We start from the raw sequence: 9,825 nt of genomic DNA, 5'->3' as shown, positions 1-9,825 counted from the left end.
CATTGTGTGTAGTATTGTTGCATTTTGCACAAGCATTGTTTTACTCATGCAGTGTGTGACCTACAGTGGCTTTTCTGTGCTTTTTCTTTGTCTTCGTATATGTTTGGTACAGAACATAACACCAGATGTGTGCTCATATCATTTCCATAAAACTTTCTGAAAAAAGATCTGACCACATGCTGAACATTTTGCGTGTGGACATATGATTTGCATTTGTATCAGGTGCTTGTTTTCACACTATGTGATGTTCCTGTTCCTGTTCCTTTCACAGTTTTCAAAATGTTGTGAGCTTCATATCTCTTTGAATGCATGGCTACATTTAGTGTCATGTAATTTCTACATACCCAACATAAAATATATTCCTAACAATAATTTATTGACCATTGTGGATTTAGTGACTGTGGCAAAGAGACCAAATGTACTTTAAGTATCTTGCATTAGTAATTTCTATTTTTCAAACAACACTAGTTGTAGGTATGGTACCCATTATGGATCAATTTTCAATGCATGAAAGCCTCACTGTAGAAAAATATATATATATATCTTCTTCTTCTTGCACGGTTGAGAATCAAAAAGTAAAAGCAATGTTGAGGATAAAATAAATCTTGTTTTTAATTGTTCATTCAAAAAGTGATTACAAAAATGAAGAAAAGTAAGTTCATGACATGCAATAATTATTTGAAGAGAAAACGAGCATTGTTCTTACATATAGTCTTGAGCAGCTGTCCGGGTGTTCGAGAGTCTCAAGGGATATGAGATCTCCTGAACAAGAGTTAGGCCGGCTTTATATATTATTCTGACCTATAAACTACAACCACATATGGTGGCTTGCCACTATGTTCATAACTTCTTCCATATTAAGTGAACCGTAGTTATTTTAACAATATGCATACAGTTATTTATGCATTACCTTAGTCTGAGATCTTTAGAACCATTCATTATCTCTAAATAGTCACATTTTGACAGCTTTGACTATTTTGACCTATACATTTGACAAGAGAGACAGCTGTGTGAGCCAAGGCACTCAGAATAAGTCAGTCACTTCTCTAAAGTAAGCAAAGCCTGTTAGCTAGATTCTGTATGAGAGAATTAATCTATATATTTTTTATTATAGAAATACTGATATTTTACAGTCCCCCCTGATTATGATTTGAGACATATCATAATCAATCCTAACTCATTCTCTCACCATTCGTATCACATTCATTCTTTATTCTGAAAACCTTGTATCACCATCTGCCCTGAATGTCATCTGAATTTTCAAACCTATTGTAAAAACAAAAATTAGATCAGAGAGTTATATTTTTTCGTTTTAACATCTCTCTTAAAATATCATCTTCCTTTTTCATTTCTATCTTTATATTCTTATAAATTCTCCTAATTTTACACATAATAATTATTTGATATATTATACACAGCAAAACTATGATAAATAAAATAACGATCGGATTAGACAATACATTTCCTGCTGCCATTTTCGCTGAAGACTGTGACCAACTAGTTACAGATTTTCCTAAATTTCTCCACCAAGATGAGCCTGACATACTCGTCCATTCATGTTCAATATCATTTAGATTACCTTGTTCATGTCTAAATACAATTTCAGCTTCTTTTAATTGTTTTGTCAGCAGATTTAATAAACCCTTGTCTTTCTTTATCTCATTTGTCCACAAATCCCAAGGGAATTTATTAACTTGTGACAAATTGAACTGGATCGGAAGGATTTTCAGACGTCTTGAGCTTATTGACGTAATATTAATACTTCCTTCCCTCTTTGTGAGAGTTTTAACATTTCCCTCAATACAATATAAACCCATTGTCAGATTTTCGACATGTACACAAGATGAGAAGAATGCAGAAACTGCTTCTTTTCCTGACATGACTTGGAAACAAGTTTTGTTAGCGCTTACTGGTGTCACCAAGTCATGTATCGTGTGGACATTCTCAACTCTGGCATGACAAGAAGTATGATTATGGAAACATGAATGATAAATGACTTTATCCTGTCCAGGTAGACACATTACCTTGGAAACAAAATTTAAGCATGACGAAATGTCTAATTGTTCAATGTTTGTATCATCAAATGCAAAATCTGTGTACTGTAATTGATAATATAACAATTGTGTAGGACTGACAGGAATTCCCAGAACACCTATAGGAACCAGGGTTTCTTCTCTTCCTGACACTGGAATCAATGATGTTCCTACACAAATGTTCTGTTCACATCCTAACCACTTATTTACCCACAAATCTGTATGGTTTAACGCAAAGTTATATTCTATGGGCAAATTTCTTATTAGCCCTAAAGGGGTAATTCCACTTTGTAAGGCTTGTGCAATCATTTTCAGATTGGTGGAATATTCAATCTGAATTTCTAGACATGTTTTGGCCACTTGAGATTCCTGTTCACTTTCCATTAAAGCTAAAGTAGCATCTTGAAGATGTGATACAGAAGATCCCAATACAGTAGCAGTGTTCAAAACCATCTTTTCAAGGACTTGATTCAAGCTTTTCTGAATCTTTACCCCTTTTCCTCCAATATACCCAATATTTTCCAGATCTGATTTAAGTGTATGAATGTCCATAGTGTTAATTAAACGTCCTACTGTTCCTAATCCCCCCAAAATACCTTCTAACACTCCCCTCTTACTTCTAACCTGTGTTGAAGTTCTTTTCCCAAACCATTGTTCTATTCCCATCTCCATGTTAGTGAGATGTGGTTGACACTGGGGATATCTAGAAGAGATTTTCCAGTTAGACATGTTAAAAGTCCATACCATGGTCAGAAACACTCCATCTCGTAACAGAGGTTTAGTTTGGAACTGATTGATCTGAAAAGGAGTAGATGGTTGAAATCTTGTCTGTGTGCATACATTATCTACTGCTGACCATATATTTACCTTTACATCTCTACATTGTTTGTAGTTATATTTCGTTAAAATGCAACATTGGTAAAGTCCAGAATCCTTAGTAGATGGATTATCTACAGAAAAAATAAAATCCTTATTTAACCATCTCACGTTACCGGATTGACCTCTGTGTATAACATTTGTTGGACCATTTGAAAAACTTCCCAAAAATGATTTATCTTTGGTCCATATTAACAAAGATTCTGAAGGTAGCTCTAACCTCGTGCTGCATTTTAGTAATAAAGGAGACATATTTTCTTGACTATATACTGCTTGTGGTGTAACCCTTACTTCTGGAGCTATAGTATTTGAAACTGTAAAAACTACAGATACCTGTACTTGTACTGGTTCTCTGGTTATCTGAAAATTCCATGTTTTTACCCAATCCTCGTCTCCTTCTGTAATAGAAAGAAATGCAGGATCTAAAACTTTCCCAAATAGTTGTGTCCTTAACCAAGCATCTGTTTTGGATGTTTCAACTTTCCCTTTTGCGATCATATCATTTGTAATATCTCCTGACCACACAGCTCTCTCTTCACCTCTTATCTCTATATTCCAGAATAACACATCTGTAGGACTACATTCCCATGTGCCTGTCTTATTATTGTGTATATAATCTCCTTGTAACTGTGTGAACTTCGTCTTAGGTCCTGTGGCTGCATGTAATATTATGTCAGTGTCATGTATAAAGTGTAGCTCAATACAGCATTTTGCACCAAAACCCATGCAAATGTTTCCAGTAATATCTACTGAATCGTCCGGTATGTCCTCATCTATTAAGCTTTGTAGATTCGTTCCTCTTGGTTTCCTTGGATGTAAAGTTCCTTTGAAAAGTTCCTTCACTTCACTAGTATTTGTTCCATGGTGTGAAATATCTTCAGCGTAGATCACAGTTGAAACAGTACAAAACAGCAGAAATGTGATTCCCATCAGATAGTAGCTTTTCCTGGGAAATGTCTTTTTCTCCTGAAGGATTGGTGTTGAATCCCTTCCGTCAAAGACGTGGAGTTTCATATTCCAGTTCTTATTGGAATCCATTTCTTCCTAAAAGAAATGCAGTATCATTATTTTGCAATATACAGTTTGCATTGATCAACATGTACCCACAATTTTTGTTGTCTGCGGGTATTTTTAACCACCTTAGATGCTCGTTGCACAAGAATCATCACTTGTCCCATGGTTTCGATAATTTCAAAGGGACCTTCCCAATTACTTTCCCAAGGTCCATTCTTCCTGAAAGTTTTAATCATCACTGGAGCCCCTTTCTTGAATTTGGATACATATGGTGGCTCCATTCTCTGCATTCTTGATGCAGCATGTGGAAGAATCGTTTTCAAATTTTCCTGCAACAATTGCAACCATTTGGACCTTGCAACAGCATCTTTTTGTGGTGTAGACAAAAATGGTTCATGAGGAAAAATCAATGGCATTTTTCTTCCTGTCATCAGTTCAAAAGGAGTAAACTGAGTTGTGGCAGAGGTTGTTCCTCTTACACTCAACAGTACAAAAGGTACTGCATCAACCCAAGTATTGCCTTTGTCCAATAACATCTTGGCAATTCTGGATTTTATTGTTCTATTCATCCTTTCCACAATACCAGCAGACTGTGGATGGTAGGGTACATGAAACTGTTGTCGTACCCCTAGAATAGCACAAACGGCTTGCATAATTTTTCCTGTAAAGTGACTTCCTCGATCAGAGGTGATCATTCTTGGGATCCCCCAAGTACAAAAGACATGATTAACTAATGCTCTAGCTGTAGACAAAGCATCATCTTTCCTAACAGGTAAAATTTCAACCCACTTAGAAAAAACATCTACCACAACCAATGCATACCTGAGACCATTTTTACCTGATGGTAACGGTCCAATGTAGTCGATTTGTAACGTAGACCATGGACCCTCTGCAGGTGCGATTCGGAGTAGTGGCGGTTTCTGTCCTTTTGGTCTTGGATTAATTTGGGCACAAATGAGACATGATTGAACAACACTTTGCACTGTCTCTTCCATCTTTTCCCAGTAAAATTTCTCTCTGAGAATGCCTAACAATTTTTGTTGGCCCAAATGACCCAAACTTTCATGATTGTATTTTGTGAACTCAACCTGTAGATGTCTTGGGACAACAGGACGCAACTCCCCGTTTAAGTCATGACACAAAACCCCGTTTTCACAAACAAAGGGAGGTTTTGGATCAACCCGGGAAGCAACAAGAGATGAGTCTTTTTCTTGTTCTTCCGCAAAAGAAGGGATATGCGTGTCTGTTCTTTGAACTGCTGAAACCTCGAGAGGTTCAGGTTCAAACATCTCTTCTCCTGTCAGGGCTGCCTCTTTGGCTAGCATATCTGCGGTTGCATTTCCAACAGATAATTCATCATCAGATTTTTTATGGGCCGGAACCTTGACAATAGCAAAACCATTAGGGTTTTTTGATGCTATCCTGAAAATTGTCTTCAGTGTGTCACTGTGAACAAGAGTCTTATTAGATGAATCTACATAACCTCTTTTTTCCCAAACTGACAAGTAATCTGTCAGTGATCTTACAACATAAGAGCTATCACTGTAGATCACAATGGGACACTGATCATCTGCTTCATTCAGCTGTAGTACCATTTTTACTGCTTCTAGCTCTGCTCTTTGAGCTGAAAAATGACTCGGTAATTTGTGCTTCACAACCTGTCCTCTGTTGGGATAAAAAATGGCATATCCTGAATAATAGTGCCCATCTGAATAGAATCTGGAACCATCTACAAAAATTGGTTCGTCTGTTACCTCTGCTTTCCGTCTGAAAAGTGATGGACTTGGATCCTGAAAAGACTGTAAACAATCATGAGTTTGTCCTTCATATTGCATCAGCTGAGGAAGAACATATTTGGCCTTGTAATCTACCTCAATTTGTTTGGGAGACAATGACAATAACCAATGAGCAAATCTCTGATGTGACACACCTGGGATATTATTCTCAAAGAGAAGTTTTAGTGTAGAGTGAGGAGTTTGCAAAATGATTTTGTTGAACCCGACAATATGTTCGGTTGCTTTGACTGCAAAGTACACACCTACCAAGTGTCTTGCACAGGTCTCAAAACCTTTTTCAACAGGTGAGAGAAGTTTTGAAAAATAGCCCAAAATTCTCCACTCTTCTCCCTGTAATTGCAGCAATACAGCAGAAACAGATGTTCCTGATGTATGCACTTGCAAAGCAAATGGAGCCGAAGGATCTACTGTGGACAAAGCAGGTGCATTTTGTAAATTCATTTTCAATTGTTCAAATGAGGTTTGCTGTTCATCACCCCAAGGACCAAAGTAATCACTGTTTTCACCTTTCAAAAGATCATATAAAGATCTGGCCTTATCTGCAAAATTCTCAATGAAATCCCTTGAATAATTCATAAGACCTAAAAAATGTCTCAATGCCTTGTGTGATGTCGGAATTGGTAGGGAAGCAATTGCCTCAATTCTTTCCTGCAGTGGCTGCCTTTTTCCTGGACTCAACAGCACCCCTAAAAATCTGACCTCAGTCTGCATTAATTTGACCTTTTTGGTGTTCAATTTCAACCCTGCATCATGCAGCAACTCAAACAATTCTGTCAGAAGAGAAACATGTGTCTCTTTATCCTCTGTAGACAATAAAATATCATCCACATATTGCAAAATGCAATCAGGCCTCGAAAATCTGGATAATACCTTTGCCAATGCCTGATGAAAAACACTAGGTGACAAATGTGCTCCTTGAGGTAACCTGCAAAACAGATATTGCTCGTCCAAGAAAGTAAATGCAAACTTATACTGACAACTCTTTTCAAGAGGTATACTGAAAAAACCATTGCTAATGTCCAGTACAGAAAAATATTTGGCCTTTGCATTTAACCTTGCCATCATGTCATGAGTATCTGCCACAATTGGTGCGACATTGGGTGTATGCTTATTGAACATCCGTAAATCCAATATCATTCGATAAGAACCATCAGATTTCAAAACACACCACAAAGGATTGTTACTTACAGAATTAGCCTTTCGGATAACACCTTGATCTAACAATTCCTGTATGATCTTTGACATAGAGTCAATTGATTCTGGAGGCAATTTATACTGACGCTGTGGCGGGGGATCACGCCCCTCCACATTCACGATAACGTCTTTCATTGTTCCAACCTGATTCCTGAACTGAGCCCAAAGAGAAGGAAAAAGCTGTACAATTTCTGTCAATACCTTGTCATCATTAGTGTCAGGCCACAAATGGTCAGATGACACCACATCATTCAAGCAAATACTTCCAACATGGCTATAATCATTAGGATCAATGACTACCGGTTTACAACCATTGGAATCTTTCCAGATCACTTGATTTCCTAGGTCAACTACCCATCCGAATTTCTGCATAAAATCTGTGCCAAGTATATTTTCAGAGTCACGACAATACCAGATGTCAATTTCTGTTTTGAAAGAACTAGGTATTTCCAAAATCACATTGGGAACTAAGGTTGCTTTAGTTCCACCTTTTCCACTGAAACCGACAATTGTACAAACTGGTGAATCTGGGTTTAGCTTCAAATCAAGGTTTGTAACACTTAACTGAGCTCCTGTGTCAATGAGAAATACAACATTCTGGCCTGCTAAACTTACTTTGATAAATGGTCTTCCACAGTCATCCAATGTAACTCGAGTCACAAATTCCAATGGATGTGGTACAGGAATAGTCTGTGATTGTCAGAAAGATGAAGGAGATGGGAGAAGACCAGTGTCCTTTTTAAAAGACCTTGGAATTCTATCCCTTGACTCTGTTTCCTTCACTGTCATTTCTCTGATCTGTCTGATTAATGGTGCATATGGTGACTGTGTTTGTCTGTTGGCAGTATGAGCAGGTGCAGATAATTGTAATGCAGGTGCGGAAGGTGTGGTGTATGATTTTGGCATGAGTCCGTTTTCCCTTCCAAGCTTACCTGTTCCTTGTGTACCCATCTCTGATTCTGCTCTCAAAAATTTCCTGCACTGCCACTTCAAGTGTCCAGGTATACCACAAAAATAACAATGGATATTGTTCCTTTGTGTAGTATTTTTACCTCTATGCTCAATGTAATCCCTGCTCTTGGAGAATACTGTGGCTCTAGGTTTCAGTTGACTGTCTTCCTTCTCATGAACTACCGCTATTTTAGCCTTGACCTGATTTTGTTTCATGGATCTCCTTATTCTGTCAATAAAAACTGTTGCTTCTTGCAATGATGGCTGAGTGTTAGCCAATTGCACTGAGGCAGGATCTAAGTACTTGAACTTCTTTACAAAAAATTTGATCATGGATGCTGGCTCTTCGTGAGGCCTGAGATCCATTACCATCCTATAGGCCTGTTCAAACTTTACCAAAAAAGAGAATGGGTCTTCAGAAATATTTGTTTGTAAACTCCCTAAAATATCAACTGTAGGCATGTCTTCTCCAGTTGTAAACAATACTAATTGTCTAAGTCTGTCTTCTTTTGTACTATGTGCCATTTAATTCTCATCATTTAATCTGGGTGTGGTCTGTAATCTTTTTCCCATATGTGAAGGTAACCAAACTTTGAATATTTTATTCTTTTGCTCATCATTCAGATTGTATTTGTCTGTGTTTGATTCAAAAGTGTCCGCATTATAAAAGGCGTCCATCTTATCATTGTAATTTGGAATGTCTTTTACAATTTTCATTAGCTGATCGTGTATTTTCAGATTAATGCGTGCTGCTCTGTCATGTAATTTTTTCCGTTGTAATTCTACTGCCTCTAATTCCTCTACTGAAGCATCTGGATTTTGCATATTTGGTATAAATGAAGAGGCAGCAGCACTGTCCTCCTGTTTACCTGTTGATCTTGTGTTAGCAGAAACCCTTTTTATATCTTGTCGTAATTTAGACAATAACTCTGTCCTGGTATCTATTTGATCTTCCAATTGTTCTATATGCTCTGACAAAATCAAACAATTTGGACAATCAAAGTAATCCCCGTCAGACTCTTGTGTGTCACCTGGTGTGTCAGTGTGATTAATGTCTTGTGTGACAATACATGTTTTATAGGTGTTAGGTTCAGTTTTCTCAAAGACTAAGCTATTATACACATGAACTAGCTGCATAACATTCTGAAGTTTCCTTTGTAATTTTCTTACTGAGAAAAACCTTTTGTCAATTTTAACATTTTCTGCCTCACATTGATTATACAAACTAGACCATAATTGGGCATCCGTATGATTATGAACAAACTTGAAATCTATGTTACTTTTCTTAGCATAATCATGTATAAAATCCATTATATTTTTTTCTCACCTATTGAGAGTCTTTCCCGTCAATGGATGGTCCTCTGTGTCCTTATGCAATCCTCAGATCTCCGTCTGGATGAGACGCATGCAGCTCTTTACGATCCTCACCCGTCGTCTTCAGGTTCAGTGTGATCCTTTGTGCCGTGAAATAGTGGAATTCCTGAGGAAGCTTGTACAACAGGTGGTTTTTTAGCAGAGTTCGTGCTCCCCCCTTGCACAATCGAGGAAGGAATGCCAGCCAAAATTAGCACAAAAGATCAGTCTGGCTAAGGCTCGCCAAAATGTAGAAAAATATATATATATATATCTTCTTCTTCTTGCACGGTTGAGAATCAAAAAGTAAAAGCAATGTTGAGGATAAAATAAATCTTGTTTTTAATTGTTCATTCAAAAAGTGATTACAAAAATGAAGAAAAGTAAGTTCATGACATGCAATAATTATTTGAAGAGAAAACGAGCATTGTTCTTACATATAGTCTTGAGCAGCTGTCCGGGTGTTCGAGAGTCTCAAGGGATATGAGATCTCCTGAACAAGAGTTAGGCCAGCTTTATATACTATTCTGACCTATAAACTACAACCACATATGGTGGCTTGCCACTATGCTCATAACTTCTTCCATATTAAGTGAACCGTAGTTATT

At 37.3% G+C, this 9,825-nt stretch overlaps 1 protein-coding gene across 2 annotated transcripts; it reads right to left on the bottom strand.

Moving 5' to 3' along the window:
- Window positions 1-587: 587 nt before the first annotated feature.
- On the bottom strand, window positions 588-9,477 carry LOC141089335 (uncharacterized). Of its 2 annotated transcripts, none has more exons than XM_073575655.1 (2): window positions 9,192-9,477; window positions 588-3,953 (listed from the first exon to the last, which is right to left on the bottom strand). In XM_073575655.1, exon 2 carries the CDS (start codon window positions 3,945-3,947, stop codon window positions 1,290-1,292), a length of 2,658 nt encoding a protein of 885 aa, XP_073431756.1. In that variant the 5' UTR covers window positions 3,948-3,953; window positions 9,192-9,477; the 3' UTR covers window positions 588-1,289. The 2 variants fall into 2 exon arrangements, with proteins under 2 accessions (XP_073431756.1, XP_073431757.1); XM_073575656.1 differs by lacking the exon at window positions 9,192-9,477 and adding an exon at window positions 7,529-8,331.
- Between the last annotated feature and the right edge of the window lie 348 nt (window positions 9,478-9,825).

The sequence above is a fragment of the Dendrobates tinctorius genome, unplaced genomic scaffold, assembly GCF_039654945.1.
Source record: "Dendrobates tinctorius isolate UK_male_01 unplaced genomic scaffold, ASM3965494v1 ptg000046l, whole genome shotgun sequence".
NCBI classification, from domain to species: domain Eukaryota; kingdom Metazoa; phylum Chordata; class Amphibia; order Anura; family Dendrobatidae; genus Dendrobates; species Dendrobates tinctorius.
The sequence above is the reverse complement of the archived record's forward strand: the minus strand, read 5'-3'. Positions and strand labels throughout refer to the sequence as shown.